This window comes from Erpetoichthys calabaricus, chromosome 2, assembly GCF_900747795.2.
Source record: "Erpetoichthys calabaricus chromosome 2, fErpCal1.3, whole genome shotgun sequence".
In the NCBI taxonomy this organism is placed as follows: domain Eukaryota; kingdom Metazoa; phylum Chordata; class Cladistia; order Polypteriformes; family Polypteridae; genus Erpetoichthys; species Erpetoichthys calabaricus.
Genome location: NC_041395.2, coordinates 303,634,176 through 303,646,634, shown reverse-complemented (window position 1 = coordinate 303,646,634; position 12,459 = coordinate 303,634,176). Strand labels below are relative to the sequence as shown.

At 37.3% G+C, this 12,459-nt stretch overlaps 1 protein-coding gene across 1 annotated transcript in view; it reads right to left on the bottom strand.

Moving 5' to 3' along the window:
• The window catches only part of LOC114645620 (VPS10 domain-containing receptor SorCS1), a 1,182,623-nt gene that overhangs the window by 285,280 nt on the left and 884,884 nt on the right, over positions 1-12,459 (bottom strand). The window contains 2 exon segments of the mRNA XM_051922161.1: positions 2,334-2,350; positions 2,352-2,408. Of these exon segments, the coding sequence (XP_051778121.1) occupies positions 2,334-2,350; positions 2,352-2,408 (74 nt within the window).

Sequence of the window (12,459 nt, the reverse complement as noted above, 5' to 3'; positions counted from 1 at the left end):
TTACTTACTTGTGGTAAATTCAGTTGACTGGACATGATTTGGAAAGGCACACACCTGTCTATATAAGGTCCCGCAGTTGACAGTTCATGTCAGAGCACAAACCAAGCATGAAGTCAAAGGAATTGTCTGTAGACCTCCGAGACAGGATTGTCTCGAGGCACAAATCTGGGGAAGGTTAAAGAAAAATTTCTGCTGCTTTGAAGGTCCCAATGAGCACAGTGGCCTCCATCATCCTTAAGTGGAAGAAGTTCGAAACCACCAGGACTCTTCCTAGAGCTGGCCAGCCATCTAAACTGAGCGATCGGGGGAGAAGGGCCTTAGTCAGGGAGGTGACCAAGAACCCGATGGTCACTCTGTCAGAGGTCCAGAGATCCTCTGTGGAGAGAGGAGAACCTTCCAGAAGGACAACCATCTCTGCAGCAATCCACCAATCAGGCCTGTATGGTAGAGTGGCCAGACAGAAGCCACTTCTTAGTAAAAGGCACATGGCAGCCCATCTGGAGTTTGCCAAAAGGCACCTGAAGGACTTTCAGACCATGAGAAAGAAAATTCTCTGGTCTGATGAGACAAAGGTTGAACTCTTTGGTGTGAATGCCAGGCGTTATGTTTGGAGGAAACCAGGCACCACACATCACCAGGCCAATACTATCCCTACAGCCACTGCTGTGGGGATGTTTTTCAGCGGCAGGGACTGGGAGACTAGTCAGGATAAAGGGAAAGATGACTGCAGCAATGTACAGAGACATCCTGGATGAAAACCTGCTCTTGACATCAGACTGGGGTGACGGTTCATCTTTCAGCAGGACAATGACCCTAAGCACACAGCCAAGATATCAAAGGAGTGGCTTCAGGACAACTCTGTGAATGTCCTTGAGTGGCCCAGCCAGAGCCCAGACTTGAATCCGATTGAACATCTCTGGAGAGATCTTAAAATGGCTGTGCACCGACGCTTCCCATCCAACCTGATGGAGCTTGAGAAGTGCTGCAAAGAGGAATGGGCAAAACTGGCCAAGGATAGGTGTGCCAAGCTTGTTGCATCGTATTCAAAAAGACTTGAGGCTGTAATTGCTGCCAAAGGTGCATCGACAAAGTATTGAGCAGAGGCTGTGAATACTTATGTACATGTGTTTTCTCAGTTTTTTTATTTTTAATAAATTTGCAAAAAAATTCAAGTAAACTTTTTTCACGTTGTCATTATGGGGTGTTGTGTGCAGAATTCTGAGGAAAAAATGAATTTAATCCATTTTGGAATAAGGCTGTAACATAACAAAATGTGGAAAAAGTGATGCGCTGTGAATACTTTCTGGATGCACTGTATATATATACTACTATAGTATATATATATATATATATATATATATATATATACTACTATATATACACTACATATATATAAAATCCTAAGCCTAAAAGTGCAATGGTGACATGCTTTAAAATTGGGCTTATTTTAAAGCCTACATATATACGTTTGGTATCATTCTTTTCAGAATTTATTGAACTTTAATGTGATGTTGTTAGATTTTCAGATTCTTATTCCATTTTTAAATTATAAACTAAAAAATATCAAGAACTCACATCTTGCGAGACTGGACTTTGTGTTAAAAGATTTAACCACACCAGGGGCCAGAAGTAAAACACAAGCTGTAAGACAGCTGCTGTACAGGCTTTTAAATGTTCGAAGTGCCGCGTAACATGCAGATCACACAGCACGGCAGCAGCAGCAGCAGCAGCAAGCTAGCAGCTGATCGAGCAAAGAGTGATGTAAAAAAAAAAAAACTGTATGTTTCCCATTGTATCACCATTTAAGAGGGGGTTTCAGAGGAGCGACCACGTCTCCTTGGGGTGCGTTCAGCCCTCCTCTTCAGAACACAAGCGGAAGAGACGCAAAGTGGCTGGCGAACAAAGCGAGCAGGGGGGAACCCCATAGTATATAGTATATACATGAGGCCTGTCTCAACATTTTTCTTAAACATTTGTTCGCGGAAACTATTTGGATGATTAAGGAGGCTTATGGGGACAATGCAATGAGTGCAACACAAATAAAAATGTGGCCCAAATGCTTCTTTTTTTTCCGTTTATAGAATCAGTTTCCCTAGGTAAGTCCACAAATGCACAATTGCTCTCCCTTGACAAGCTTGCGTCTATGTGCAGGAGACCACATTTTTCTCACTCGCCGCCCTTGTTTACCCTGAAACGCATGATTTTAAAACTTTACAGGCATGACAATTGAAGTACCTCAACAATTGTTCGCTCTAATCAGAGCATTTTGTCATGGTGAACATGCAATAAATCAGTTAATAGTGCTAAAAATGAATTTTCTGCTTTGTTCTTACCAGTAAAATCTGTTGGGGGGCCACTCTTTCATGTACCAACTGCCATCTTCTTCCAAAGTCCACAGAGCTATACAACTAAATAAAAGAGAACAGTTAAACTGTTAATAGATTTAGCAATAAACAAAATGAAACTTTGAATGCTTAAATAATTGAAACCAGCATTTTTACAAAATAAAAACATTAATCAAGCTGATTATGCTTATCACGTAAAAGAATTCCAGTAAGAGATTGCAGAGTGTAGCATGGTTTAACTTTCAAAAAGCAAAGCTTAACAATTGTTTAAAAAGAAGACAATTCAGTTCATAAATCAAACTGTACACAGTGACAAAGCTACTGTTTACATTATTTTTAATAGAACTGCACTGATCAGCAGAAGAATTGTTATTGCCATTTACAATTTAGTTATAAAGAACAAATTCCCTTAAAGCGAAGCAATATGCTCATCATTTTGCATTATCAGAGTTTTTCATTCATTTGACTAAATAAAAACAATACCACTGAAAACTTTCATTACAGGCCTTTCTTTTCCGAGGTTTTAATGAAAAATATTTCACAAAATGTGATAATTGATTTTTGAAAGTAACTCAAAAAATGGAAAATGCCCCAACAATCAAATCGGTTTTTCTAATGTCTTTGTATTTAACTTTTTCTTTGAATTAATTATTGTTTATTGAATTTTGGATTTAGTTTATTCAACTATAAATAAGTTTTAAGAATTTGCTTTGTTTATGACATTTATTTAAGGGTCTAGTTGTGAGTTTTGAAGTGATCTTTATGCTGTTGTTTGTTTTCTAGCTGGCCTTTTCTTATGATTAATTGTTTTTTAGTTGAAATTCCTCTATTTCGTAACTACATTATGGGCTCAGCCATACCTAGGAATTTTTTCTAGAGTTTTCTAGACAAGAATGCTCCTGAACCACTTGCAAAGTTATTTGCCATAATTTTCAATTACACTATTCATATCTAAGCATTTTAGTAGTGAGTGGTTTATTACATTAAACCCTTATTACATTAAAATGAATGGTGATGCTTGTAAAATACATAAAACAAAGAATGTTTTTGCAGCATTGTACAGAGAGATGATCTCTCCCGAAATTAGAAAAAAGAAAACAAATAACTCTGGTGTTGTTGTGCATGCCCATACTTCGGTTGTCTAGTGACTTAGAGTATTCAGACTCTGTCAGTTTCTGCACATTTTATTGTGTTGTAGAATTCACTTTAAAATGGATAAGTTTGCCATATTTGTTAATCAATCTATATTTAATAACCCATCAATATATAATATATATAATATCAAAGTGAAAACCAGTTTTCAGAAAGGTTTACTCATTTATTAAAATGAAAAACTGAAATACCTCATTTATATAAGCACTTAGACCCTTAATTCGGTACTGTGGAAGCAAATCCAGCTTTGAGTCTTCTTGGATAAGCTTTACACACCTGGATTTGGGCAGTTTATTCCATTGTTCCTGGCAGATCCTCTGAAATCTTGTTAGATTGGTTGGTAAGCTTCTGTGAACTGGCACCTACAGGTCTCTCTACAGATGTTCTGTGGAGTTTAAATCTGGGCTTTGGCTGGGCCATTCGAAGACAGTCACAGTCTTATCCTGAAGGCACTCTAGTGTTGTCCAGGTTGTATGTTTCAGGTAATTGTCGTGCTGAAAAGTGAACTGTCACCCCAGTGTGAATTCATAGGCACTCTGGAACGAGTTTTCTTCAAGGATCTCTCTGTGTTTGGTTGTGTTCGCCGTTCCCTCATTTATGACCAGTCTCTCCACCACCATGCTTCATTGTAGGGATTTCATCAGATAGGTGATAAGTAAGCTAGGTCTTTGTAAGGCATAGGGCTTGGAGTTCTGCCAAAATAGTTGTATTTTCATCCCATCAGTACAGAGAATCTTTTCTAATCCTTAAACTCTGTATTATTTATTAATCCTGATACTCTGTATATCCAATTCATTATAATAACTATTCATGGTGGCTCTAAAATCTGTACTAACCCCTACTCTCTCTTCTGTTTCCTTTTCCGGTGTCCTTTTGGTGGTGGCTTGTGCCACCACCATCTACTCAGAGCACCGTGATGTTCCAACAGTGATGGATTAAAAGCAAGAAGTCTGCATGACCATCATCATTAAGTCCTTCTGCGAGAACCCTAACTACAAAGAGGACTATTTCATTTATGTTATGTAGAATGCCCAGAGGGGACTAAGCAGACTTGTGGCCTGGAACCCCTGCAGATTTTATTTTTTTCTCCAGCCGTCTGGAGTTTTTTTGTGTTTTTTTCTGTCCCCCCGGCCATCGGACCTTACTCTTTTCTATGTTAACTAATGTTGTCTTATTTTAATCTCTTATTTTGTCTTTTATTTTTCTTTTCTTCATTATGTAAAGCACTTTGAGCTACTTTTTGTATGAAAATGTACTATATAAATAAATGTTGTTGTTGTTGTTGTTCTCCTCCTTAGAGTCCATTATTTGCTATTTACTCAACACTGGCTTCCATCCATCCACTCTACTGTAAGCGCTAGATTGATTTTGTGCTGCTGAGAAGGTTGTTCTACTGACAATTTCTCGACTTCTGAAGCTCTGTTAAAATAGCCATCAGGATCTTGGGCAGCTTCCTGATCAAGGCTATTCTTGTCCAGTTGCTCAGTTTGGCCAGATGGCCACCACTATGAAGAGTCATGGTGGTTCCAAACATCTTCCATTTCACACCTATTAAGGTCATTGTGCTCCTGGGAACAATGAATGATTTAGAAATGATTTTATCCCTTTGTCCTGATCTATTCCTCCCCACAATTTGATCACAGAGGTCTACAGAGACCTCCTTGGACTTATGGCTTAGTGTTTGTTCTGATATGCAGTGTGAATTGTGTAGCCTTCTATGAACAGTTATGTGTCTTTCTAAATGACGTCTAGTCAATTAATTTTGCAGCAGGTGGAGTCCAGTCAAGTTCTGGACACATCTCAAGGATAATTAATGCAAACAGGATGAACCTGAGCACATTTTAGAGTTCCACAGCAAAGGGTGTGAAAACTTATATAAAGATTTCAGTTTTGGATTTTAATAAATTTGCCAGCCTTTCTGAAAACATGTTTTCATTATGGGCTATTGAGTGTAGATTAATGGTCAATAATGTACAGTATGTATGTAAAATTAAATCTACAACTTAGAAAAAACGTGCAGAAAGTAAAGGGGTCACTGAATACTTTCTGAATCCTCTGTATACGTCTAAGTCCAAGTTCAGTCCAGGACTATTTTTAAGGCATAATTGGAAGACATTTGCTGGCTTTTTCACTTTTGGAATTTCCCCAGAATGCTACGGGAGAAGACTATGAGCAACACAGCTTCATTTTTGCACTGATTACAAATAAGAGATTGGAATGTCAAGTAATATTGTATTAAGATATCTTAATATAATTATCAATAAAATTGATAAAATACATCTAAAAAATTCTTTAGTGGGTCATTACAAATGTGTTGATTTGTGGGAGATTGTGGGCTGTGGTTTTGCAGGCAGGAGGCAGAGGAATAGCATGCTATTTTTGAAAGAAAAGCTTTCAAGTACATGTAAGCTGCGGCTGCTGCTTTTTAAAACCCACCCAAGGGCTCTCATTGGAATTTATGTTACCAATTTATGTTTATATTTAGAAAGCATTCCCTATAGAATGGAATAATAGAATTCAGGTAGCACAATTAAGTAAATGGAATTTTAAAACTGAAAATGCGGAACACGAGTAGAGTGTGTAAGTGATGAGAATAAGCAGTAATTTATATATTGCTAGGGGCCAGAGGCTATGCTTATAGCATCCGGAGCAAATGATAAAGGGACACCAGTAATACTAGAAGGAAAAATATACTGTAAATGAAAGCGTCACAAATAGAGATGTCAATGTTGGCCTGTTGAATACAATTAAAGCATCTGGAATCTGAAAAATTGATAAGAGGTTACACAACAGGCATTGCCTTGTAAAGAGTTAGTTTTACCGTAAGACTTCTAAAGCACAGAGGAAATGAAATGTCTAAATGAGAAACAGTTGTCACCAATGAGACAAGATAACTATGGTTCATTACATCAACAAAACAAAAGGCAAATCAGAAGTTTAATCTGCTAAACCTGAATGAACATCAAGTTCTAGTTATGGTACAAACATGGTCTAAACATAAGAAAGAAAAGAAATCTTGATGGTTTTCTTGTGAATAATCTAGAAACAGGGGCCGGATAATGAAGATAACGAAGGAAAGCAAAAAATAAGGTACTTCATCCTATGCTAATGTTGAATTAAATGGTAACCTTTGTCGCTCAAAGTGCTGGAAAACTCCTATCTGTATGTATTGAATTCAACTGTGGTGTTCTTATGCTTACTTCTCTAGCAGTTTCCTTGATAAAGGCAAAATTCCAAATCTAAAACAGTTCTAAAATTATTTGCCCATAATGATATGGTAGATTAGAGCTTTAGACAATCCCTTCAGTTAAATTTAGCACTAAATGAATATGTATGCACTCATAAGCGGAGGATGATATCTTTTAATCATATTTGTCTTTGGAATCATAACCAAGGCTTTTTATTATTTGAGTGCATTACTAATTTACAATTAGCATTATTAAGTTCTTAAAAGCATTTTAGCTTCATTTGCTGGATCCTTTTGTTTGGACACTGATCTCGATTGCTGCCAATGAATGAACGAGCCACCTACACTGCATGGCATCCTGACAATTGTGGCTAATGCTCTGAGTAAGCCTCCTGTAAATTACACTTGTCTTAATGGCTGCTGCAGTGAAAATTCTTTTCATTTTCTTTAAAGCACCCAAGTGCTATACAGTATATACAGTATATGTGGTAACTCTTGTGCTATGTTAGAGGTGGAGTGAACAACTTCATCCTTCTCAGACTGATTTTCATGATTTTTGGAATGACCTTGTTGAGTTTTTTATTTGAGGTTTCTGATTTACCAGGTACTTCTGTGGGCTTCTCAACTCCTGTTTTTGGTTTCTTATGTTTGGGTGCAGCGTTGACAGTCGCTGTTAACTCATTCAGCAAAAGAAGGAATGCCAGAGTTCTCCAAGGGATTATTTTTGTTCTGCTAGATGTGTTGCCTGACTCTTTATTCAAACTTGGAGATGGCAACACTGTTTAATTGGTTAGTGTGGAGACCGATGATGATTAGTGGAAGAAGGAGGAAGATGAAACTCCACAGAGAGGTACATGTATGTGCTGCTACTCCACGTTTTGTTTGTGTGCGTATGGGGGGTATTCACAAAATATCAACACTGGGGTTCATGAGTGTTTATCCCCTTAATAAGTGGGGTAAGAGTGGGCAAAAGTTCATCAACAACAGTCAGTGATGATTCCACTACTGTTTTCAGCTAAGATTTTCTATGCAGTAGTCGTTCACCATCTCTTGTCAACAATCTACACATGCCATTGTAATTATAATCAAAAATGAGATGTACTCAGGTATTGCAAGTGTATATCTTTAAAAATTCATTAACAGTAATGTCAATATCAAAATGGACAAAATACTAATTTAGATGTACTCTTCCTTGCCTCGCACCCTCACATTAAGTCTATATCTGCAGTGAAAATTTTGAGTTAATAGGAGGCCGTCTTCAAATGCATGGAAGCACAAACTTAAATGGTCAATAGTCTGCTCCAAATCCAGTAATATGGTGGAAAGGGCCACTGTACACCTATATAATATAATACATATATAATAGGCCAGAGGACAAGTGGACATTTCGGAAACCCATCCTTTCTTGATAATTTTCTGGGAAAATAGGCACAACCAACATTTAATCAATATTTACAACATTTTATTTCATCGGTCAGTTTATTTCTCTGCTGTTTTGCATTGAACTGAAAATTTTCTATTTATGATCTATGTATGTACTATGTGTTAAAGTGCTGGAAAGGGTTAGTTAGACAGTAATGTTGACTTCCTTTAGTTCTTTGTTTAGATGTACAGTCAGAAGTTGGATATTGTGACGCCTCTTCTGCAGTTCTACTGGTGTTGTTGGACAGACTTACTCAGTGCCCAAATCTGCAAATCCTGTGGCAGTCCTTTGTACCTCCTTTTGATGAGGTGTGACACTGAGGTGTGTACATATATACAGTATACACACACACACACACAACTTAGTAGAAGTTAGAAGGGACTGAACCTGTTAGCACAACTAGATAAGTGGTATTATAGATAAGTGGCAAATTAAGTACAACTGTCAATAATGAGACTGATTTACATAAATGTATGGCAAGTGGTACTGGTTGCATCTTGATCAATTTGTGTCTTATTCTCTATAATGCAATTTACAAACTTAATAAAACTTATAAAAAAGGAATAAATATAACTGATGAGGATTATTCTGTCCACCTAATTGTTGTTCTTGATCCATATTGAAAATAAGACATAAAAATGCTTTAAATTTCTTTCAGTGAAATCCAAATGCTGTAAGTTTAATTTGGAATTCTTCTGGAAACACCTGCATAACAGTTTGTGGATGAAGAAGTGAATTATTGTGTTTGTTCCCATAAATAAAAGATAATCGGTAAAAGTATAAAAAGACTAATGTTCTTTAAATAGTTAACAAATTGAGTAACTACAGCTATCCTGATGTTCCCACTTTCAGAAAAGATCCAAAGAGCTGCCTACTTGTGAAGTGCTACTGAAGTTGAATTTTCTTTTCCAACCTTTTCATGTTAAGCGTTTAATCTTTTGATTTCTCACATAAACATCCTATGCCCTTTCAACAATCCCTGAACTGATAGCCATACTAGCTCTCATTTCTCTTAAAAAAGGCTTGAATGTTCAAGTGAGGAAATGTTTTTTGATAGAAAATTTAAGCTCAGAACGTCTGATCAAAAAGTTATAAGAAAGTAGTCTCCTATCCATTCATTTTCAAACACACTTAAATCCTGTTATATTCACAGAGGCAAGAGTTGATGGAAGCCATGAAAGGGTCTGCAGTGAGATGCCAGTCAACCGCAGAATACATACACCCACATGCCAACACTCATTGTTTCATCCATCCATTTCAGACCCCTTTAATTCATTTCAAGTCCTTAGGATCTGAAGCCTGTCCTAACAGTAGTACTTTGCAGGGCAGTCATACACAATCCCTGTTTGGAGCATGGAAGGAAGACTAGAGTACCCCGAGGTAAATCTGTATAGATAGTCCTGTACAGTATTATGTGGCATGCTGTAAATAATCAATAAGGTGCTGCTTCTTCCTATTTTCACATAGGGAGCAGTGCTGACCTAACATACTGCAGTGACTCTAAACGTGTGCCAGTCCCCTGGTGATTCACACCAGCAGCAGTGAGGGTTTGGCTCTGCCTGCTTGTGCTACCCTACAAGTCATGCCGTTTTGACAGAAGGCTTAAAAAATTGTGCATAATTCCTCCGGGGACCTTGTGAGCGATGCTCTTATGCTGGCTGCGTTTGGTCTCCATGTTTAGATAAACTCTGAACTGAGTAGTCACATTTGAATATGCGCTCTACTTCTGACATTAACAACAGTCAACAATAAAGGACTGCAGAATAAAGTACATTTTATTAAGGACTGCATGGAGTCATGTTATATTTTACATTTGCTGCCAGTTTCTCAAAGGGTACACTCATGTTTAGTCATACTAGACCAATTATGCAAATATCCACATTTGCAATTTAGAAGTAAACACGAGATGCTAGTAAAAAGAAGGCATTATGTTTGTGAATGACACTATTTCAAATTGACACTGAGTAATTTCCCACTTACTATATGTCCCTGATATAGAAGTTAATGCTTCTCCATTCTTCTTTGCTATGATTACTTTTAACACGTGACTCTTTTCTCTGTGAACTCCATCCCTAATCACCTCTCAGAGTGTCAACATACAACTGACAGAGATGCAGATCTCTTTTTTGTTTTATGACGAGATGACAGGGAGGTGCCATAATTAAACAAGTGACTAGAATATGATTGAGCAGCCATTGAGTTTTCAAGGTGAATAATGCCAGCTGCATTTTAACCTGTACAGTTTGGTTTCTAAATATGTGTAAATAAAGTTTTCTGGTTTCTTAAAGTTTTCTGGTTTCTTTGATTTTATGGTTTTATGCCCTGAAACATTTTCACTTTTTCCATATCTAATAAAATGGATTAATCTTGGTAAATCTGATATCTTTTCCTATCATAACCTAACTGGTTGGCTCTTTTAAAAAGTTCAACATGTGTCAAGGAAATTGCAATAGTGAGTTTTGGGCTCTTTATATGAGCGGGTGACCAACATTATAATTAATTCCAAGCTTCTAGATATTCTTATGCTTCTACAATGCTACTGCTTTGGCTGCTAGTTTTGGCAGACAAGTTAAGTCTAATACTGAACCTAATTTTTTGGTCATTATCCAAATGTTTTACCGCCATTCCATGGGTTTCTTCCTGTCATGTTCCCAGTAGGCCAGCAGCCATACCATCTGCATTTCAGTACAGGTAGTGCATGTTTAGGTCCAGCCAGATCTTTGAATGGAGGAAACCTTTAGGAAAAAAAGTTGAGGTGTTGTGGGAAGAGGCAGTTAGTGTAGCCATCAGGGGGTGTTTACCCTGTGGTGTGTGTGTGGATCCCATGCCAGGGCAGTGACAAGAATATTGTGCTGTAAAAATAGTTCTGTCCTTCAGATGAGACATAAAACTGAGGTCCTGACTCTCTGTGGTCAAAAAAGATCCCTGGGCATCTTTTGAAAAGAATAAGGTGTACCTCAGTGTCCTGGCTAGATTGCCCACCATGACCTTGTGCATTCTGGTCCATTAATTATCCCCTGGCCCTTACTGGATAACTAGCACTATGAAAATGTAAGTGACTGTTATTGCCAAAAAAGGTTCTGATCCCTCATGACCCAAATGGATTTGACAGGTTTAATAATGACATTTTAGGTTATTCCTGAGGTATATTTAATAATGACATTTAAGTTATGCCTGATATATATCTACTATATAATAAAACACTAAGGCCTGTGAGTCTATTTCTTCAGAGCAATCCAATTGGTCAGTTTGGCTTTGATGTGATTGGCCAGTCTGGCATTGGTGATGCAACAAAAAAGGAAGTATAATTGTGAGATGTATGAGGAGGAGTAAAGACACAAGGTTGAGAGATCTGCCTTCAAAGATGGCAAATATTGTAATAGTGGACAGGAGGTGAGAAAGGTGCCTTGAAATTAAGTCTGAGAAGCAAACATTATGGGAACACGCTTGAGAGTGCCAGTGAAAACATGTTCACACACATGTTCACCACATGAAATTCAGAGTGAAGGTACCTGTAGGACAAGAGATGGCAATTGTTTTTAATTATTCTATTCTATTATTCTATTATCTGTCTTTGACAGGTACCATGGCTAGTGTATATACATATACATATATATATATATATATATATATATATATATATATATATATATATATATATATATATATACAATATATATATATATATATATATATATATATATATATATATATATATATATTGCCTCACACAAGCGATTAGGAGGCAGCCAGAAGGACCAACAGAGATGGCGTACTACTGCTTCTCTCCTTTTTTCATCATAAAAACCGAAGACCAGACAAATCCTGGTACATGAATTCTACGCAAAAACTAATCCCGAACTTCTGTATTCCGACCATCCCTCCTTAATGACTTCACCTCTGGGCGCCCTTTGATGACTTCACCTCCGTCACCCTCTGTTCACATCATCTACTCCCTGTAGCAATTTCCAGTTCATTCACCATAAAACCAGCCGTCTTTCCAATATGGTTGTCGAATGTATATTATAACTTTGACAGTACTGTACAAGACAGTGAATAATTTTGGTTCACCCACAGTATATAGGGACGGGTTCCCCAACACTTAATCTGTCTCACTGGTCTCTTCAATATATACTTTATTTTATATATATATATATATATCATCTTATATAATACACTAACGTGGCTGTCCATTTCTCTGTCCAGGATTTTAAATCACCTGTACCTCGCGAACTGTTTGAACTATTGACCTGAAATTTGGTACACATACACTATTTGACGTCTACTATCCGCTTTCGGGGTGACGACTGACCTCCAAGGTTATTCCTCTTTTTATTTTTATTTTATTTTAG